Here is a 21720-nt window from a genome sequence, read left to right as displayed (position 1 = left end):
GGACAAAATTTGGTAGACGACACGGTTCCCAGAGGATGTATCCTAATGACTTTGATGATTTCCTCTAGTGCTCTAGCACCATCATGAGGTTGACATTTTTGGTTTTGAGGGAAATTACTCAACTATTGCATGGGTTGCCAGGCATTGGTTAAGACATAATTGGGGATCCCCTGACTTTTTGTGCAGTACCAGCATGAGGCTAATTTTTTAATTTATCCAATACTTTGGTTTATGACCAGATTCCTGCAGAACTATTGACATTCCTATCGAGCTCAGCCAAGTTTAGCATGCTAACACTAGAAACATGGTAAACATTATACCTGCTAAACAGGAGCATGTTACTATGCTGATGTTAGCATTTAGCTTAAAGCAGCACTGTGCCTAAGTAGTCTCAGAGAACAGCTTGCAAGTCTTGTTAATGTTTGACTTCACATTGTTTTATATTTTGTACCACTGAAGCCATCAATGAGTTTAGTTTTTTACTTTCTGTGTAATACCTGAAATGCTGTATCTTGACATGCATAACACAAAACATCACAAGTTTCTGTGGTGTCATGAGTTTGCAGAATAAATGCCAGTATTTAAGATTATTCATTGATGCATGAGTTGGGAGGCAAAAATGAGCCCTATTACCAGAGATGAGAAGAAGGTCATTGCTGGCTGCACTCACTGAAGAGATTTGGTTTCTTGTCCACCGAGAGACGTTATCAGCACAGCTTCCTCATTATAAGACCTAACTCTGAGTTGAGGACCCTGGGGCCAGAAAGGATATTAAAGCTCAAAGAAAAATGCTGACATGGCAAGAGGAGCCTTTCTAACATCAACAGAAAAACATCCAAATCAACCAACCTGGCACATTCAGATGGGTTCTAGTGGTTCTGACTTCAAATAACTTAGCCCCATCTGTTCAAGGCTATTAAAGGAACTGCTGAAGTCAGAAATCAGTTACACTAGATGCTAATGTACTTTACTAGAATTGGTTAAAAACTTCTCATTCATCATTTTTCACTTCACAAACAGAAATCATCACAATCCTGAAAATGTTCTGAACAGACTCCAAAACATCGAAAATAAAGTGTGTGTGCAAATGACAATATTAATACAAATATTTTATATTCTTATCACAGTGTGGCAACTATATGCAAGATTACATAGAAAAAAAACTTTTTTTTTAATGCAATGAACTGCATTTCACTTTATGTTACATCAGACAAAACTGCATACAATAACTAAGCATACATTTGATTGAAGTTAATTTCAACAACAGAATTTTGTAAAACAATAATACAGAATAATAATTTCAATATGATTCCACTAAAAGTTGATACACTTTAATATTAAATTGTCACCCAGCCCTATACTCTATTCAACCTTCCTTCTGTCCAGATTGACTTCTTTGTTCCTGTGTGCCAACTCCTGTAATCCCCTTAGACACACCACCTGCAGACGGCCTCTTACGTAAAGACAGGAAGGAGACAGTATAAGGGCTGACCAGACCATCCTGAATCAGAGAGCTGAGTACAGGTTGAAGTGTCCACACACACACACCCGGACAGACCCTCTGTCAGTGGGTTTCCCGTCCTGGGAGTCCAGGAAGAGGAGCTTGAGAGAACCATCATCTGTTATTTGTCATCTTGCCTTTAACTCATTCCTCATCTAACTGAAAAAAAAAACAGAAGGAAACTCTAAAATGTTTTTCAGAATCCCAAGACTGACTCCAGGATACATCAGATTTCTGCAGGTAAGCCATTTAGTTTTTTAAAAGTTCAGTTATCATTGTGAACATTCATGAAATCAGGTAAGATGTGCATAACTGCTGAGGAATGAGGAATTACAATGGTTTGGATTTTTCGATGTCACTTTGTTATAAAGTTGAAGAAGACACAATTCACAAAAGATTTGGAGCCAAGCAGAAAACAATAAGTGAACCACCTACAGCATAGTTTCATGTGCTGTGATTCTTACTCTCAGAAGCATAGTGACACTAAAACTGTCAGCACCACTGGGAAGCAGGAACATGCTGAGTCATTAGATTTTACTTGCCTATGATCTCAGAAAAAGTGGATTGCCATTAATTTGCACCAGGCAGCTTGTTTTGATTTAAGACATTTCAAACAAAGAGGCAGAAAGCCCTTTTAATATCTTGGAATTGAAGTTTAGATTACATGTTGCTTGGCATGCTCTGTCTCTACTGGTTCTTAAAGGAGTAGGATGAAATAACTTGTCAGTTCTGAGCAACCACTGAGGGGAAGAAGTGTACTGGTTTTATAGGTATATACAGCGGTTTATAGCCAGAGACAGTGCATACGGCAAGTTTGTTTCACTAAGCTTTATACTGACATGCAGCCATTTTTTTCAGTCAAGTCTCTCAAGATGCAGCTGTGACAAGATGATGAAATACAATACTATCATATTATACACACACCATCCACAAATATGAGGTCTTTCCATGCTACTGTTCCAGTAATTGCAGATGGCTTTTGCTTTAGCTCACAAAACACAATCACCTATTTGGTGGAGTTTGCTACAAACAATGGAAAAATCCAAACTTGTGACAGTCCGTTGCATTGTAAATGGAAATGGGAAATGGGTGAGTGAGCTACAGGAATGGCTTCTTAACTGCCTGTGACGCATCTCCATTAGAAACTACGAAGTTTCTATTATTTGCTCCTCAATGGTCTTTATTATTGTCAAGGGCCCACTGAGGAAATTGCCCATGTCGCAAAATAGATGAGCTTTTTGTTTGTCAAAAGAGACAGACCACCATTTGGTAAATGAGAGAAGATGGGTTTTTAATCTCTTGTGGATTGTTGGGAGGACTGGATGGGGCGAGGGCTGAGGTGAGCATATTGTGGCTCATTTGATGCACACAATAGTTTGGGAAAAGGCTAACAATACATGCTGTCCTCCTGTGCTGTGCTCCTTAGGCCTGAAGTTAATCTCTATCCATGCGTATCCTTTGGACATTAACAAATCAGAACTCTGGCTGTTGTTTGCTTGGCAGTTGTTCTATTTTTGGACTGCCTTGATACCATGTCACAATTTATTTGTCACTGAACCATTGAAACCAACATCCAACATTCCCCTGATCATATTTTATCTAAACTTTCTTCTCCTTTCAGACTCAAGCCTACCATAATGTTCCTGTGACGCCTCCAGCTGAGAACACCATGCCTGGTATGGCAATGCTGCTGGGGGCCATGGGGATCGGGATGTGTGGCTACAGCTCCAGGCAGTTGGCCCTCCACCACCGGCCCTCCACCCGTGTGCTGCAGTGGGTTGGCACACACACTGACGCCAGCATGGTGGGCACAGCTGCTCATAGGACCCCCTTACTGGATGATACTCGTCGGGCTGGTGCCCACCAGGAGATCCCACCTCCCTCCTTTGTGGGACACAAGTTCCCTTAAAGTAACTTGGTTGAATATAGATTGGCCACCATCATAGGTTGAGTTCCAGTAACTACACTTTTGCATGTTTAAGATCGTAGCTATGCTGGCCCATTGCATCAATGTGGCCCATGTGCTCTCTGATGATATGCGAGTGTGGATATCTGACTGATCTCAACCTGTGTGTTGGCAGGAAGTTGGATGTGATATCCATGTGTTAGCTAGTGTAACACATGCAAAAATAGTTTGAATTCTACCGGATTGTATCAATTAGTCACTAATATTAGAGTCCTTAATGCACTGTGTGGGCACTAAGAAATATGAATGATTGGATGAGTATGTAATGATGCTGGAACCTCCCAAAGACTGTTGCTGAATGCAGCTTGAATGAACTAACATGTTTAATTTGGAGACATTGTGTGTCTTTTTGAGGCTTGGCGTAAAAAGGGACTGACGCTTGGCAGTGCCCCTCTGTACACAGATGGTTGGTAAACCTCTCTCTATGCCCCCCTCCTTCTCTCCCCAGGCAGACAGCCATGTTTAAGTGCTTGAGCAGCCCATCCCTGCCCATGACTTTAATTGATTTCCTCTGAGGAGGAGCAGGTGCCATCCATCAACGGGCCTTGGCGTTTGCTGCCGTAGTCTGGCAGTGACTGTCAATCAGACTGTGGTGGAAGACACAGGTTGGCTTTGTGGCTGAATCAGTGACGGGTGCTTCCTGTTTTCAAAACAGTTAAACTTTCCAAAGGTTTGATCAGGGTAGTGAAGAACAGCAGAAAGTGGCAGGAAAGTTTTGTGGATAGAAAGTGTCTTTCAGAGTAATAGAAGAAAGTCATGCACAATTGATATTAAGACCTGAGTCGTGTAAACAATGCTTATAAAAATACACCTTGCTGGATTACTAATGCTTATTTACCTGGCTCAGACAGCGATGGCGACAAGCAGGCAGGGTAGACTGGTGATTCCCCCAGGATAAGCCTGTGTCCTCTGAGGGGATTAACCCATGTGGAAAATCATCCCTGGCACACACACTCATTAACCTAATCTGGTATTAGAATCAAGGACTCATGAGAGGCAGACAATCCTGCGCATCCCTACTTTGTACCATTCCCCCTGCAGTGTCCACCATTCATCCTAATGTCACGTGTTCATATGGAATTGGTGTTTCCATTTGTGGTTACACCAAAAATGTAGCAGTGAAAAGGGAATTAAAATTTGGCGAGACACTGAGTGTGGTTGAGAATGTGTGCCGTGCCTTACAGGGAGCACAGGGTCATAACTGTCTTTATCCTCACTGCCTCCTAGTATGGATATGTAGTCATAACACGCCATAAAAGGGAGAATTTTATTTCTCCATGAGCAGGACACAGACAGAGGAAGTACTGTAGTATTCTGCTAAGCTGTGAAAAAGGAGGATGGTGGGAAAGTTGAGTGTTTCATCACGTAGAGGTCAGCCAGACCTTGTAATCAATTTTTTTGATGCTGAAGAGCCAGCCTTGTCTGTCTGCCAAATTGGACCAGCGGCTAGTTGTGGCAGGTTGGGAGTTTTTTAGAGCCCCAGTATTGGACCTTCAGAGCGCTAGCTCAGTAGGTCACACACAGAATGGTCGTAATACACTCAGCAGAGGGGCTAATGGCTCCAACTGGCATCAGACACTGAACAATTGGTCACCTTACTCTGGACAGAGACTGACACCATAAAACAATTTCATAATGGGGTTGTAATGGTCTCAAAACAACAGGATACTCTGTGTTTTTAAGTATATACCACTGAGGGGAAAATATATAGGTATGTTGGAGCTTTTTTTCTGAGAAATAACAGATTCATCTCAGGCTCTCATATATGTATGACTTGACGTGCTTTTCACCTGTTCTTACATCTAGGTCTGAAAGTATTGTCATGCTGGCACCGAACTGCAATGCATAGTCATGTTTGGGCATTGCACTCCCATGAGTGTGAAATCAATATGGGTAAGGGTTGGAGGTTGTGTAATGCACCTGGCTGGTTTTGATGGATTCTCTCTTTACTGCAGTGGTGCACAGTGAGCACAGAGCACTGTGAAAACCTATTGATCTCAATCATAGAGTTGGAGAGAGCTTGTCTCCTCACTGCAGCAAACTTCCTGTTTCACTCAGCATTGCACAGTTTATGAGGGGGTACTGCCAAGACAGTGCACGGACAAAAAGGAATATCTGAAAACATGTTTACTGTTAAGAATTGTGTGTTGGACTAAAATACAGGGAATGTTTGAAAGCACAGTATTGCTCTGTTACCTTGCTTGTGGGTGTCACACCCCAGTGCTCATCTATTTCAGTCTGTGAAGGTGTACAAACTTGAGTTCAGCTGTGCATGATAGATGACAGATTTGTTCTGTTAGCAATATAATTAATATTTAATGAATAGATGTTGGAAGAGATTTATGAAATAAAAGCATTTGGCAAACATGCTGCTCTACTGTTGCACTTTAGTTACACCTGTGGGTCAGATTGTTTTTGTACCGTGTTGTGTGATGAAGTTGTCTTTTTTTCAAGAAATAAAGGCTTCTAGTCAATGTGAAATTTATGCTGTTTTGCTGTAGTATGCTTGAATAGTTTGAGTCAAGATGAATTATTATTAATTGTTATTAAGATAAATAATTTCTTAATTATACTTTGAGACAATAATTACTGTATGGAGAAAATAACAATCCTCAATATGTAATTGACTTACATGAAGGATATGGTAAATATATATTGTAAAGTAAATAGGTTTGGGAGGACTCAACATATTTTGACATTAAAATACACAATTATCTAGAGTGTTTTTTGTAGTTTTTGCCCTTAAAATATTTAAAAAAACCAGGTAAAAACAAGTTGATGTCAATCCATACTAGATCTTCATGAGTCTGAAAAATGTCTGCTGAACCTGAAAATATTAGTGACCATACAACCTGCACCACCTGCCTGTTTACAACTGTGCAGATGCGGGAATCACCAATGGATATTTTACATCTCAGTGCCCATAACATTCAGCAACAATGAACTTAAAAATATTGGCACAATTGTTTGCTTTTATTCTGTCATAAATAACCTACACATACACCAAATATTCACAAAAAATGAGAAGAAGAAAACCAAAAGACACAAATTCAATCTAACATGAGACCTGGACACGCAGACACAAAAATATTAATATATACCAATACTGTTGCTGCAGACTCCATCAGATAAACAGTGTACAAAGATGTGTAGTTAGTTATTTGCATAAATTGAAGAGGTTAGAGTGATGGGTTTTACAGCATTGTAAATCCCAAACAATAATGCTAAGGAGTAATCAGGCAAGCCACTGAATCTGCAGATGCAGATGCACTGAAACTAATATCTTCAAATTCTGTAATATAGAAGACAAACAACCTTTCAGGAGGTTTGATGTTGGTGCCCACCAGGGCAATGTTGAAAATATGTGTAGAGATTGACTCTCTCTGGAGCTGTCTGGTACTGTAGGTCAGTGGGTCATCAGCCTGTGTGAGCCCATATCCATAATAGGTGAAGAGAAAGGTGAAGCGGGGCCGCCACATCCCAGAGGCAACAGGTTTTTCATACTGCAGCCTAACTGTGCCCTCCAGTGGACATATCCAACGGATAATCCGTGTCATCAGTCATCGATGTTGAAAGTTTTTGCTCTTTGCTTCGCTGTGCGGGTTACAGTCAGGCCTCGTCTTCATGTGAAGATGTTTCCTCCAGGAACATGTAACGCGAATTAAACTTTTCTCAAAGAAAATGCAGTTTCATTTCTATGTCCGCCACTCGCTCTCCTCAGTGAAGACACGGCGAGACAGTGCGCATGGTTGAGCAACGCTGGAGGAAGCAACGCGTGGAGTAGAGTTGACCAAACTCAGGACAAAAGGATTTTGGATTTATTTGTCCGCTTTTAAGGGTTTGTAACGATTTCTTTTTTAGTCCTTTCCAAACTAGAGGTACGGCGTTTAAACGAACTGATTACAAAGTTTCGCAACACGTTTTCAAATTGTTGGATGTAGACTTAATTCAAGCTCCCGTCTAAAAGTTTGATTGGGCGTTTAAGTGTATGCTGTTAGAGCGAAATTATATGTTTATAAATTATATGTTTTATCAACATATGATCTAGAATCTGTTTTGCCAACTCCAGTTTTATAGTTTTCGATGGCGCTGTATGCTTGCTTCTGTGTTGGTTTTGGCGCATTCCTCATGCGTACAGTTAAGATGCTTTTAAACCAAACATGCTACTAGCTTTTGTCACATGTGGTCACACTGGAGTGTCCTTCTGCGGCTGATCCATGTTATTTAGCCACATTGTGTAAAGACATTGATTGTCTTATAGGCTATCATTCAAATGTACAGCATAAGTTCCCTGTAAACTCACTCAGTCTATCATAAACCTGAAGGGGATCAGTTCAGGGTTGGTTCAGACTTGTAGTCACTGTATATGTGTGTGACTTCATCCATCATCTTTCTGGATATGTGTGTGTGTAGGTCACCTCCACAGTGCCACATTGGTCTAGGTTGAGTGAAAGAGCAACAAGCACCTGCGGGGCCGCATCAGTGGCTGCAGTATGGGCAACTTTTCCAGCAAGGACAGCCATGGACCCACAGGTAGGTCAACACATACACACACTTGAGCCTGCACTTGTTTAATTAATTCGCTAGCTCTAGTAAAGTCACTTTCTTTGACTCTTCTTTGGTCTGTCTCTGCATTCTGAAGTGGATTTAAAATGTTTGCAACGACACACATGACTGGCAGTGTGTTTTGGCCTCATGTTTAGAGACTTTTTATTTTTTAGAATAAAGGCATCACACCTCAAAGCTCTCATACATGTAGAAGAAGAGAATGGTAGAGGGAAAAGGAGTGGTACAAGAAAAGTGAGTATGAAGGAGAGGGGTGGATGAGGGGTAATCTGGAAACTGAAGGCAACAAAGGGGGAAGCAAGCGGAAAGGCTAAGTGTGTGTGTGTGTGTGTGTGTGCGCTGAGCGGCAGCAGGAATCTTGGCAGCCCTCCTGTGTGTTGCTCAGTGAGTGGTCATTCTCCTTGCGTCCCTGTGTGATTCGTTCTGGCCCCGCCGGGCCAGCTGTGATGAATCGGCAAAATTCCCCGGCTCAGCACAAGGGCAGCAGATTAATCATAGGAAGCCTAATGCTATCTGACACACACACACACACACACTCACCTACAGACCTCAGTGGACGCACACACACATACTCTCTCTCCGTTAGTCAATCTGCCACCCATGCGTATGGTTGGACGAGCACATTAAGGTTTGGAATGAAGAAATAAAAAGCAGGGGTGGCATGAGAAAGTTATTAGACAATCCTGTCATTCTTTTCCAGTGATTATGCCTTACAGCAGGTGGTGCATAACTGCTGCTCTTACAACATAAAAAATCAGTCATTTCAGTGAGGCTTTTGTCCAAACAAGGAAAAGGAGGAAAGAAAAGGAGACATGACGCCCAGTAGTTCCCATAGCTTCTTAACTTATTATTGGTGGCATGCTGTGAGGGGCAAGGAACGCTGAGTTTAAAAGTGGAAACTGCATGTGTTATTGTTACCATGTCAAGCTCAAATTTATTTGCGGCCAACTGCTGCAAATACATCTATTTGTCTTCTGTGTATGTGTGTTCCTGAATTTGGGGAATGAATGTCGCAGCAGCATCATGGATGAGCAGTCCAAGAGGAATGTCTCAATTAAAGTATTCATCTCTAGGGGCATGGCCTGGATGATTGCTGACCAATGAGGTCCTTGCTGGTCTGGTCACCTCACTAAATAGTGTTTTGAATGTCAACATGCCAGACTAGTGACCACTAAACTGTTTTCTTCCTTAGTTCTGGCCATGATTCAGTTGTTCAGGCAGTTCTTTCAATCTGTTTTGCTGTGTTTCTCACAATAATTCAGAACTTAAAGTCCCTCTCAACTCAGAATAGGTCTTGTTTATTTATACTTCTCTTGGATGTTTGAGCTTCACTGTGCAGACTGATGTATGTGCAGAGTTTGACACTATAAGGCTGTTTTTCCCATTAATCTGCTGAAAGGAGAAAGTCTCTTTGTGCTGTAACACATATGCCAAGAGTGGACTTTTCAGTGATGTAGGAGACTCTTGCATCCACCAGTTAAACTTTTGAAATCAAAAATATTTGTATATTCAGGAATTTTCAGTAAGGGAGAGGACTTAAAGATTTTTTAACTAGGTAATTGATCTTTTTGGTGGAACATCACGCATCAATTTTCAAAGCAGCTTTACAGTTTTTTTATACATCTTTAAACATGTCTGATGCCGGGTCTTTAAAGATGTGTTTGCCTTGCTTATTTCATCTGAATTCGATGAATAATCTGAAGTTGTTTTTTTTCTAGGGGCCCATGTGGATAGTTTCCACACTCCTCCTAGTTCTCCACAGAATGACCTGCCTGCTGTCCCCCAACTCTTCCCCCCTACCTCACCTCAACCTTCCTCTGCGGCCCCGATTTCATCCCCACCTCCGGTCCCTGTCCTCACATCCAGCGGGAAGAAATCGCAGCCAAGCACCACCCCGACCTCTCCCGTTCCCCCTCCTGATTGGAGGCCTCATTCACCAGTCAGCTCAAACAGCTCCACGATTGGTCCAGGAGTTAGCCCAGTGCACGACAAGCCAGGAAGTACTGTGGCAGTGAAAGGACAAGTTGCTCTTGGGAGGAATGGGGGTCCTCCTACCTCTACCCCTCGGACTCCAGTCGCCCAGGGGAAGTGTGTGGCTGTAAGCCCCACAAAGAGCCCCTCTTCTCCAAGTAGTTCCTTACCTATTGTGCGTAGCTCTTCCAAGCAGAACTGGAGAGAAAGGGACAGTGGTCTCAGTCAGTCTCTGCTGCCGGGTCAAGAGGCTGGGGACAGCCAGGATGAGGAGGTGGAGAAGCTGCTGGAAGAGTGTAGGACAACACTGGGTATCACAGCCAGTCAGGATGGAGCCACAAACACAGCAGGCAAGAATGATATGTCTCTCATTCATGGTATTATAATGTCCAGTGCATTCCCCCTCTCTGTTTCCTCTCTACTTATGAATAATATTCACGCTTGCAAAGTTTTGTATGAGTGTGACAACATTTAATTTCATTGTGGGCCCAACATTTCCCTGTTTTCAGAAGGGCAAATCCATTTCCTTGACATTTTTTGTGTTTGATATGCATGTAATGTCCTCTGACATTTCCGTTTCCTTCCCTCAGAGATACTGAAGTGTCTACTGACAGAAGTGAAGAGTCTGAAGAGTACTTTACAGGTGAGATGTGCTAGAAAAGGCTTTTGTTTCTAGATATGTTCTGTCCTATTCTTTTTTTTCCAGTTATTGGCTTCATGGTGTGATATTAATGGTAATTAGGGGTCTCTAGTTTTTAGTTTTTTATTATGAATTTCAAAGGTTTGTGCAATTGCACCTCGAATATACCTTTTTCCTGTCTTCAGTCCTAGTTTTCCACACATGCAACGCTAGAAAACACTAAAGTGGATAAATATAGCTACATAAACAGGAAGTGACACACTCCAATTATATATGTCAGTGTAGTGCTTATGACCTTTCATCCAAAAGATAACACCCTGTCAAACACTAACCCCCCTATCACAATAGGCTCTGGAATGGGCCCTGCTCAGCCCCCTGGGAGCTGCAGATCCTCTAATGGAGGTCTTCCTGTCCTCTGCTTCTCCTGAGAGGCCCAAGAGAGGAAAATAGTTGAGGTCATCTTCTGTTCAAGTGTCTCGTAGCTCATATGTGTAGAGATCAAAGACAGTTTCATAAATTGTGGATCCTTTTTTACAAAAGGAGAACATCAGTCTTGAATGTTAGCAGGACACCTGTTGCCTTCATTGTTACTGATTTAAAACATGAAGAGCATGTTTCAGAAATGTTTCATCCCTAAAGTTTATTCACTTTTTATCCGAACCAGGCACACTATGTTTGTCTAATAGGGGACCTACCAGCTATTTTGGATTGATCCATTATTTAGTCCCTGACTCCATTTATGACCCAATAAAAAGTCATCATTAGAATAAATATCTGCAAGCGTTCCACAGTCCAATTGCTCAGGCGTTCCATGCTCTTATGAGGATGGTGATATTCTGCGGTAATTTCCTGTCAGTTGGTCTTTCCAATTCCTGACCCTCCCTTATGAGGATTGTAGCCTGAGGCTCCCAGCTTCCTCTAGATCTGCCACAGATTACAACAGCTGGAATATGTCCTACATTATGCCTCCCTCAACCCCATTTTTCTCCTCTTTTCCTCTCTCAGTGACTGTCCTTGTTTCTATTATACTTTTTACAGTGTATTTGAATCAGAATTATTAGAATTGCATTAAATTGCAAGCAGGTGCTAATCCGACGCACGTGACCATCTTGTAGCCTGCTCATGTTCCCTTCTACTCATCACACCTCCTTCATGTCACCTTTCTCTCTTCTTGATATTCTAACCCTCCTCTCCCCTGTCTTTCCTTCCTCTCTTTTCCACTTTCCCACATCCCCATGAGGGCTTGGAAATGTGAACCTCGCATAGGCCAGCAAAACCTCAGAGAGACTGTGGTATAGCACTGAGAGGTAGCCATGTAGTAGAAATCACAGCAATCGAACACTGTGTTTACATGGGCCCTCGGTAGGGCAATATAAGCTAGCAAAGCTCGACTTTATGAACCCTCTCAGTCTGCTCTGCTGTCCTGGGAGCCTTTTTTTTGTGGAGAGCTGGAGAAGTGAAGAGAAGTGCGGAGGAGGGGGTTCACATTGAGCCGTTCAGGAGACAAAACTTGTTTTGTTTTGTGCAGTGTGGCGAGGAGGGGGGGATGTGGGGGGTGAGGGCTGCAGCTTGCAGTGACTGGCTGGCCATGTGTTTTTGTGTGTGTGGTGCACGTGAGACGCAAGACTCGCAAACATGTACAGATGCATTGAAAGTCTTGGCGAGTGCAATTGGTTTTGTAGGGAAGCCTCCCCCCCCTCTCCCCTTGCTGTGCCTCTCTGCCTTTTCTTCATTCCCTCATTCTTTCTCCATCAGAGAGCTGACCACTCCTCCCTGAGCACAAGAACTCACACTTACCCTACAACTTTTGCTGCAATGCTCTCCTCTATCTCATCCCTTGCTTCCTCTTTCTTTCTTCTCCCCACCCCTCTTTTATCTCATTTCCTCCCCTCCTAGTCTGTTCCTCCACTTCCATCTGTCTTTTCATCTGACCCCCAAGTTTCTTAAGCCCTTTTTCTTCAGATCTGACCTCCTGTTTTTTTAAACCTTTTTTCTGTTTTATTTAAGTAGCCATCATTCATCCAGTCACATTCTGTCAGCTAAACCTCTCCTCTGTGCTTCTTCATCTGTCTTCATCACAGTGTTCCCAATGCTCCAGTCTGTCTTCTACCAACCAAACAGTTGTAATGTATTTTGGATGCACTGTATTTAAACTGAATGCTGAAAAAAAAAAGATGATTACCCAATGTGCAGTGAACTCCTAAAGATGTTATCCCATGTGCCATCTGTCTGTGCTTATGTGCTCCATCAGTCTTCAATTGTCTTAACCAACAAAAATGAAAACACTCCATTCATGGTTGGGTTGTGGGTGTGTGTGGGTGGCTAGTCAGATTTGGTTACCTACTGGAGATTTAGTCAATCTTAAAGCCCTGCTTTGGAATCAGTTCCACGTGAATGCTGCCGGAGATTTCCAGGAATGATCTCTAGGTTCCCTCTGCTCTCTTTCTCTCCTCGCTAGGCTGCTCCAGCAACCCTGCCTGGACTCAAAAAGGCATGTATCTTGAGGCTACAGTGGCTGTTCAAATTTAGAATGACGATTTGTGAGTTTGGTTGGATTGGATGAGGGGGGGCTGCATTGTTGAGTGTTCATGCTGTGCTGAATTTGCAGTGCAGAATAAATTGCATTGACTTGTGACCCTTTTATTTGATATCAGTGGACGTTTGGGAATGCAAATTGTAAGTGCCAGTTGGGGGGAATTTTTGACATTTTGTATGTGTGTGGGTCAGCTGTAGAGGGATGAAATATCTCTTAATAGGTGTAAAAGTGTGTTCAACAGGCTGTGGAAAGCTGGAGAGAGGAGCCATTACAGAGTTGGGATGTTTCTCAAGTATGTATTAGAAAGACTGGGTGTGGAGGTGAACTAGGGACAGATGGTTTGAATACACACACACACACACACCCGCGCACACATACACTATCTCCAAGTGTGCTGGACCCTTTCCAAGAATCGTCAGGAAGTCAGATGTGCACAGGAGTATAGACGTGTGTGTGTGTGTGTGTGTGTGAATGCTGGATACCACATCTGGTCTTGCAGTGGGGCACTAGGTCAGCCCTTTAGGGACAGAGTGTGTGTGCGTGTGTGTATCTATAAGACTGACAATCCACTCCACCCTTATCTCAGTGTGAACTGAGGAGCGCCCCTTCCTGTTTCCTTAAACAGACACGCTCCAGTTGGAGTGTTCACGTCCAGATAACAAAGGCTCTGTGAAGACAAGATCCTTCGGGTCCAAGTGGGTTTTTAGTATTTCTTAATATAGAACGTCTCTAAACAGGGACCACTATCCTGCTATTCATTGGACATGTTTCCAGGGAAGAGTGTATTCCAACTTACAGTGAAACTGTGGATGTGTGTGTGAGAAAACTTAACAATGTGGTTTGGTGGTGAGGTAAAAGAATAAGGGAGGTGTATGTGTGGGAGAGAAAAATGGAATATGATATGTGTGTGTGTGTGTGTGTGTGCATCCACTGTAATCGGGTCCAGCTGTGGTCTTGAGTCACTGGTCAGATGAGGGAGCAACTTGGCTCAGATATCGCCTCCTCCTCCACATCTCCATCCATTCTTCATCTAATTACTAACCTTCCCAGCCCCCTCCGTTCCTCAGCCCTCTCTCACATCTCTCTTGCTTACACTTCTCCACAGTCTCTGTGCTGCCTCCATTAAATCTGTGCATGATTTCAACCCCTTTTATTGTCCTTCCTTTCTCCTTTCCCTTCTTTCTCGTTCCGTCTCTCCTTTCATGATGATGGTTGCTAAACTTTTTTTAATGGTCTGGTATTATTTACCTTTTGGCTTTGAATACTTCTTTTGTTGTGTATGTTCCATATCCACAGGGGCAGTGTTTGCATGTTTGAGGCTAGGATACTTTCAGTAAGTCAGCAAACTGAAATCTTTTTTCTAAATCAGACACTCATCTTCTCAGATATGAAACTGAATCTGTTTCAGACGATTCTTATCTCCTTATCTGCTGCTCATTCTAATGGCTAACGGTGGATAACAAGGAAAATACCTATGGAGATGTAGCGACAAGGTTGATGACACAGAAAGCAGTTGCATTAATATCTTTGGCCTCACTCCAAAAATGTTGCTCGGTACTTTTTTGTGTGTGAGCAAACTTGTTAGGTGTCCTTTTTCCTGGAAATTGTGCAAGTAAACACATATTCTTGTTTACTTGATGTCAGATGATATCAATAAAACACTGAGTAAAAATGTTTGGCACATGATTCATTTAGGCCTCATTACAGTTGACTCGCTAGCTCCACTCCCCTCTGCTTGCTGAGGCTTGCCACTCAGTTCAGTTCAACTTTTAGTCTCCTAATGAGGGTCAAATGGATATTTGATTGATTAAAGTCATTGTCTGTTGAGGGTTCAACAATGTTTGCTTTTGGCAGTCGTATCCAGTTTAGGTTTAAAAATGCCAGTTTTAATCCTTTTAGTCATTTATAAGTAGATGTTTGTTGAAGTGTAGTAATCTGACCTGTCTGTTTATACTGTAATAAAACCACAAGCAAAGTGCATTGATCTGAACCCAAAAATAAAATTAAATAAATATCTGTCAAAGCATTTGTAATAGTCCATGTTTAGACATGATCTATATTAAATGCACAATATGTGATTTCTATTGCTAGGGGTCTCTAAATCAAAACAATAACAAAAGATGGAGTGTGATGACGTTGTAAAGTAGCGTGGGATCATGGGATTTGTTGTCTTCATTGTTAAACAACCAGCTTCTCCCATCGTTCAGGAGATTTTTACCGGGATGCACTCTGTGTGAGCCGAGCTGCTGCTAACATTCGCTCTGTTGTTTCTCTGGTAACTTTAGGATCCAGATGTTCAATGACTAAAATCCTTCATCTGGTTAAAAGATATACCAAGATCTAAAAAGTTTATCATGAAAATGTGGCTTAAACTGAATAAAAGTCAATTTATGACAGTTTCTGGTCGACAACCACAACGCCGACGATTATCATCTTGTGCGTGTATACTCTTAGGTAGAGGAGGTATGACGCTATTGACAGGCGACCAAATGAAACGGACCGTTACCTTGATTAAAATGATGGATTTCTCTAGGTTTAAAAATTGTTGGAAACATTTGGGATAATCTAAGTACATAGCTCAATAAAATATATAACATAGGTCTAGTCGCTTTTAGACATTTTAATGCGGAATAGTTACATATTATGGCTTTAAAGCTGCTCTTATGATATTTTTTTTATTAACAATGGATTAAATGACTACATTTAATGTGGAGGGAACTGCTTGTAGTGACCCTCCGACAGTGAATTACCACCATCTCTGCTGTTTCCTCAGCTCTACAGAGAGTTTTAGTCTTTCAGCAATTAGTTTTAATCTTTGTTCGCTATTGCCGCTTTCATCACCCGTGTTTGCAAACCCACTGTATGCTATCTGCCAAGCACAGCTAAGTTTGCTACTGGCTGGTGAATCCAGTGGAGCACTTATCCACTAAAGAGTTTATTTATTTATTTCCCTTAAGACAAAAAAATATTGGACTTGAATTCTTCAGGTTAACTGAAACACAACCCCAAATTAATGTTAATGTTGCTCTTTGTCTGCTGCATATGTACATGTTTTCTAACATGTTAGCCATATCACTTTACAAGGTGATATGTCAGTGCTGTATGTGTTTATAGCTAGTTGCACTGCTGTTGCAGTCAAAAATGAATTAATGAGGGTTTAAACAACATGGACTTTGCAACAGATCCACATCTTTATGAATCAGAGTTTTGACTTGCAAATGAAAATAAATGAAATGACAACCCATGTGTTGCAGTTTGTGTAATGTGTTTTAAGTACACTCTTTATTTCCCTTCCAGACGGAGCGTGGGGAGTGGTTGCAGTTCCAGGCTGACCTACAGGTGGCGGTGTCAGTTGCTGACCGTCTACGAGCCGAGGCTGAAGAAGAGTTGACTGCGCTCCGAACGGCCCAAAAGGACGTTGAGAGGGAACTGGCTGCTGCCCAGCAGAGACAGAAGGAGGCTGATATGCAGCTGGTCACCCTGAGAGGGGAATTGACGGAGAGCAGACAGAGACTGGCTACTCTGACCCAGACTCAAGGCAAAACTGACATCCAGGCTCCATGTCAGGAACTAGAGAAGCTCAACGGTGAACCAAATAACAGCAAAGAAGGGAACCAGAGGGGCAGGGAGAGGGAGGTGTACAGGTTGGGACGAGAAGCGTTGCAAAGTGGGAGTCAGAATGAGGGGATGAAGAATGTCGTCAGCGAGGAGGCCAGAACAGACTGTAAGGGTGTGACTAAACGTTGCCTGAGAAATGTGACCAATGAGGATAGGAGTGCAGAGGAGGTGCGGTCTAGTGAGACACGAAGGACGGTGACCACAGAGAGGTCAAGGTGAGATTAACTGTTTATAATAATGCTCTGAAAACAGTCTATTTCTATGTTGCTGTCATTGCTGAGGCACTATTTGGTGGCACTGTAATGTGTTCAGACAGTCAAATATTTCAAAACAGTCTCTTTAATGTCTTGCACATTTTCTGCGTCTGTCACAAATGGATAACAGTCAATAAATTTGGTAAGGGTTGTGATTGTGGTTTCCTTTCAAAGTGTTGCAGTCAATCCGCAGAGCTTCACAAGGCCACTTGAAGACAGTTTTAACTGTTAAATTTACAGCTGGAGCCGAGAGGAGAAGCTGTCTTAGAAAAAATGCTATTAAAACAGTCTAGTTCATCAATTTTGTTCTGCTAATTTTGTATTGTAATGCTACAGAAGCTTGTCCAGATTACCCGCATCCTCAGACCCCCCCACATTGCAGAATGGAACCTCCCAGTCCAACACTGCCACAACAGCTGGATCTACAAACAAGGTGAGATACTGTATCTTGTTTCTAAGAAAATCCTTCATAGAGTTTGGTTGTTAGCAAGGAAATTCTAATGTGCTCATTCGGTTTTGTTTGCTGTGCATTTAATGGTTTTGACTTAATTTAAAGGAATTTTGTTTGTTTTCAAGAATGTGGGGCAAGTTAGAGGGCGAAGAAGTCTGGATTGGCAAGACAGCAGGCCAAACACTGATACAGGTGTGTGTGTGTGTACAATATGGTTATGTATTGTGTTACAGTATGTATTTGTGCTTTATGTGCTTGTTTTTTCACTTTACCATATACTGTAGCTTATATGGAAAAAATATTTTTTTTCCAAAGATTATTAAAACTGCACTAATCTTTTTAACAATGGCTCAAATGACTAATAATATGAAAGGGTTAAAATAGAGCTGGGTTACAACTCATGTGTAGCGGCACAAACAGCCCTCTTCAGGGTGTGACAAGGCTGTTTGTGCCACTATGCGTGGGTTGTAACCCAGCTCTATTTTAACAAGCACAAGTATTGTCTATGTTTTTAAGAAATTCTCCGCCAAAACACACCTTCATCACACTTGTTTGAACTAATGAGCACTTTGGACTTTCACTTTATGAAAGGGTTAGCTTGTAGTGGTGAACCCATAGATAATTATTACCCGATTCTGCACTTCCCCTGAACTCTATGGAGTGTTTTACTGTCTTTCAACTCATGGTTTCAGTTTTACGTCCTGCAACAGTATTGCTTTAGTTCAGTATCCCCATAGAGCACCTTGCACCGAAAGTGAATATTGGACTTACATTCATCAGTTGGACACAAACATTACACCAGATGTATGCTAATGTTGCTCTTTGTCCGCCGGATGTTTAAACAGGCAATTGCTCACAAGCATGTTTGCCATTACACTCTTTATGTCGCTATGAACAGCTAAACTTTCATGTTTGCCTGTTTAAGGGTTATATAACTGAACTTTCCGTAATCATAACTTGTTAGGAAATACAGTATGGTTTCTTTTCTTTACAGGAAAACGTGAGGAGTCTTTAAACAAGTACAACTCTGCCCTCACTGAGCTGCCGCCAACCAAGTGAGTACATACACACACAAGCACGTGCTGACAGACAATATTGTCCTAGGGACAAGCCTGATTGTTACATCCTGTTACACAATCTCCAATCTAATTACTCTTTTCAACCCATGTGCATTTGTCTGGTGAACTCATAAAGCACAGTATTGGGGCCAAAACACCTTTCTTGAATCAACGTGTTAATTCAGTTTCCTTTTCTATAACTGAGTCCACAGTGTGACAAGATTTTTTGTAACTCAACAAAAGCTCAACTTATAACAGCAACTCTTGCAGTGTTAAAACAAAGAAATTGGAGGCTCTCAGCAGTTTTTTGTCTTGTTGTTGTCAGGTCCCAGGATGGTTTCAACCTGCTGCTGCGTCGCCATGGAGGCTCAAAGAGAAACTCGCTGCTACGCTGGTGTCAGAGCCGAACCCAAGGCTATAAGGTGATCCTGGATATGATTTAGTATACATGTCTTTCATAAAGCTGCACAAGACTGTATTCTTATTATTGGCGCTTTTTACAATAGCTCATTAGCACTGATAATATTTGACAGTCATAGCTTAGTAAAGTTCGTTCAGAATGTTGTGAAGATTACTGTATATACACATCTTGAAAAAATATGTTAAAAGCTGTTGTATTAATAGTGCATGCTGATTTGATGTGTGATGACTACAGGAGTAGAAAGTCAGAATTTCAGTTTACCAACATCTGTTGAATGCATCATGATTTCTGGATTTTATACCTTGATTATATTATAGTTATACAGGTGTTTTAAAGGTGTATTAAACCATTGAAGCTCATGTGATTCCATTCTCCTTTATGTTGTAACTTTCCATGCAGAATATTGACATTACCAACTTCAGCAGCAGCTGGGCGGATGGTCTTGCATTTTGTGCTGTCTACCACACCTACCTCCCCTCACACATCCCTTACAGCACCCTTAGTCTCGAGAACAAGGTAGGAAAGGTGCCTGGTGCCTGTGTAATGAATAGGACCTGGTTATTTATGGCGTTAAATGTATTGATTATTCTATTCTTTGTAGAGAGAGAATCTCAGTCTGGCATTCAAAACAGGAGAGACTGTTGGGATTGCACAATCTCTGGTAAGCCTTAGTGTGTTTTACAAATTGAATAAATCATTTTACTGTACAGCCTCATCTCATTTCTCTATGACAAACACAAGGTTGTTTTTGTTTGTGTTAAGCCTGTATATTTGGTTGAAATCTTTGTTTAACAGACTGTAGTGGAGATGCTGAGAGCAGGCGGTCCTGACTGGCAAAGGGTCCTGAGCTACGTCGAGAGCATGTACCGTCACTTTGAGATGTGACTGCTGGAGGTACTAACAGTCAATCCTATCGTGGATCCTTAAGTACTCATCACACACTACAAGTTGTTTATAATGATGGCCCCCTTAAAACTGTTAAACTTAATAATGTTGGGTGTCTGAAAACTGAAGAAGCTGATGTTCTTCTCTCAGCAAGAAATGATGTTCAAAGCTACAATCTGCAACTTTTTGACATTAAATAATATATTGCTTGACCTTTTGAAGTGCAGCCCATCTTAGCAACAACAATAATAAACGCAGAAATCCTTCAGAAACAAAAGACGTAATGTGACGTTATGGATGCTGGCTGATGCAAATAAAAAGGTCTGTGTGTGAAGAGATTTTGCAAAAACTTACTGTATTTACTGAATAATATGTACTGTTAGTGCATACAATGTATAATCTAGAATGAAGCATGCATCATGTTTTACATCCAATCAGATTTTCATATCCAAGTGGATGACTGTTCATGAAAAAAAACCTTTTAGGTCTTATATCATGAAATAGTGAGAAAATATAAATTTTTACCTGATACCTGATTTAAAATGTCCAAACATAGCCGTAGTTAAAAATCCTTTATGGAGCAATATCTTGGCGTAAAGGAACCTTTTTTAAAAAACTACATTTTCAATTTAAGTGTAGTTTGACAAGGTACGTTCTTAAGAAATGAGCAAAGAATTGGTTAGTTATCATTGGCTCCACAGTCATTATTTAATTCCTTATTGTTTGCATTCTTATATATCTTACGAAGAATTCAGACACAGCTAAAATAGACAGCTTAGTTTGAGTGAGGTGGGAATCTGACCAATCTGTGAATACACTTCCTTTTAATACAAAAAGTCACACATTGTAGCTTTCAAATAAAGACTATCATTGACCACCATGCTGCAATTCAGAATATCCAGACACACCTTTGAGGAAGGTAGTGTATGTACAGGTTGAGTTGCTGTTAATGTCTCCACACTGGTACTTCACTGGCAGAAAGTACTGTATTACATCATGATCTTCATTAAATCTGTAAGCAGTTCTTAATCTGCATTTGGTTTTATCTGCCAATATGTTTTGCCTTTTAACCTTGTACAGCATGTGATGCTTTGCAAAGATTCTACTTCTTCCTGGACATTTTAGCACTCTTCTTAATATGCACTCATGTCAGCACTTTGTTTGTGTAAGAATGTATTAATGTTAGTACAGATGTTAATGAACTGCTTTAGTCTTCTAATGGCTCAGTAGATGTTCGATAGCAAGGCTGCAGTCCAGCTGGAAATGTCTGTGAAGATTTGTCCAAGATCAAGTTTCTCTTTTTGAATAACAAATGATGTTTTCTCACAGAAAGCTCATTCACATACAGCCATGTGTGGCAATGATCAAAATCTGAGTGCCTCTTTTGTGTGTATGCCAGTGCTGTTAAGGTGTTCAGGGATGTGCATTACAGGAGTGATATATAGTACAGCATAAAGGAACTACAAGCCTACACAGGCTTGCACATCCGGTTTCAACATCATTTCACGCAATGCATCCTCACAGATGTACAAACACACCCTCATTACTACACCAGCACTGAGAAACCAAATACCTGGTTTTGTTAAGACATATTTAAAGCTGAGTTTGTACTCTTATGTTGCCAAAGTTGTATGTGCTGAATATTTTTGACAAATATACCTTGTAAAACATGTTTATATGTAACTAATGTGGAAAAAAAGTGATACCAAAGAAATAAAATGGTGATATGAAGCAAATAATACTGAGTGAGTGTTGTGTAACATAGCAGATTTCAAATCTGCTAGTATTTCCAAGAAAGCTTTACATTTAACAGTAGAAGGAATCAAGTATCCATTTATGGGCACTGAACCAAG

The 21720-nt window shown here is 41.3% G+C and overlaps 2 protein-coding genes across 3 annotated transcripts; both read left to right on the top strand.

Moving 5' to 3' along the window:
* Positions 1-1333: 1333 nt before the first annotated feature.
* Positions 1334-5948, top strand: zgc:193593 (uncharacterized protein LOC564090 homolog). The gene is made up of 2 exons (XM_044373959.1): positions 1334-1741; positions 3123-5948. The coding sequence occupies exons 1-2, from the start codon at positions 1691-1693 to the stop codon at positions 3408-3410; spliced, it is 339 nt and encodes a 112-aa protein (XP_044229894.1). The 5' UTR covers positions 1334-1690; the 3' UTR covers positions 3411-5948.
* Positions 5949-6494: 546 nt separating this feature from the next.
* Positions 6495-21550, top strand: si:ch211-195o20.7 (cytospin-A). Of its 2 annotated transcripts, none has more exons than XM_044375648.1 (12): positions 6495-7305; positions 7881-8000; positions 9752-10354; positions 10595-10647; positions 16478-17013; positions 17392-17485; positions 17629-17695; positions 18498-18558; positions 18887-18983; positions 19382-19498; positions 19584-19643; positions 19778-21550. In XM_044375648.1, the coding sequence occupies exons 2-12, from the start codon at positions 7961-7963 to the stop codon at positions 19865-19867; spliced, it is 1818 nt and encodes a 605-aa protein (XP_044231583.1). In that variant the 5' UTR covers positions 6495-7305; positions 7881-7960; the 3' UTR covers positions 19868-21550. The 2 variants fall into 2 exon arrangements, with proteins under 2 accessions (XP_044231583.1, XP_044231582.1); XM_044375647.1 differs by having other exon boundaries at positions 6500-7305; positions 17389-17485.
* Positions 21551-21720: the final 170 nt, after the last annotated feature.

This window comes from Thunnus albacares, chromosome 15, assembly GCF_914725855.1.
Source record: "Thunnus albacares chromosome 15, fThuAlb1.1, whole genome shotgun sequence".
NCBI classification, from domain to species: Eukaryota; Metazoa; Chordata; class Actinopteri; order Scombriformes; family Scombridae; genus Thunnus; species Thunnus albacares.
The sequence above is the reverse complement of the archived record's forward strand: the minus strand, read 5'-3'. Positions and strand labels throughout refer to the sequence as shown.

Bases quoted from the DNA above. Each gene is read 5' to 3' on its own strand.
- zgc:193593 (XM_044373959.1), top strand. From the start codon at position 1,691: ATGTTTTTCAGAATCCCAAGACTGACTCCAGGATACATCAGATTTCTG. The intron at 1,742-3,122 runs GTAAGCCATTTA...TTCTCCTTTCAG, and splicing joins GATACATCAGATTTCTGCAG to ACTCAAGCCTACCATAATGT.
- si:ch211-195o20.7 (XM_044375647.1), top strand. From the start codon at position 7,961: ATGGGCAACTTTTCCAGCAAGGACAGCCATGGACCCACAG. The intron at 17,014-17,388 runs GTGAGATTAACT...GTAATGCTACAG, and splicing joins GTGACCACAGAGAGGTCAAG to AAGCTTGTCCAGATTACCCG. The intron at 17,486-17,628 runs GTGAGATACTGT...TTTGTTTTCAAG, and splicing joins CAGCTGGATCTACAAACAAG to AATGTGGGGCAAGTTAGAGG.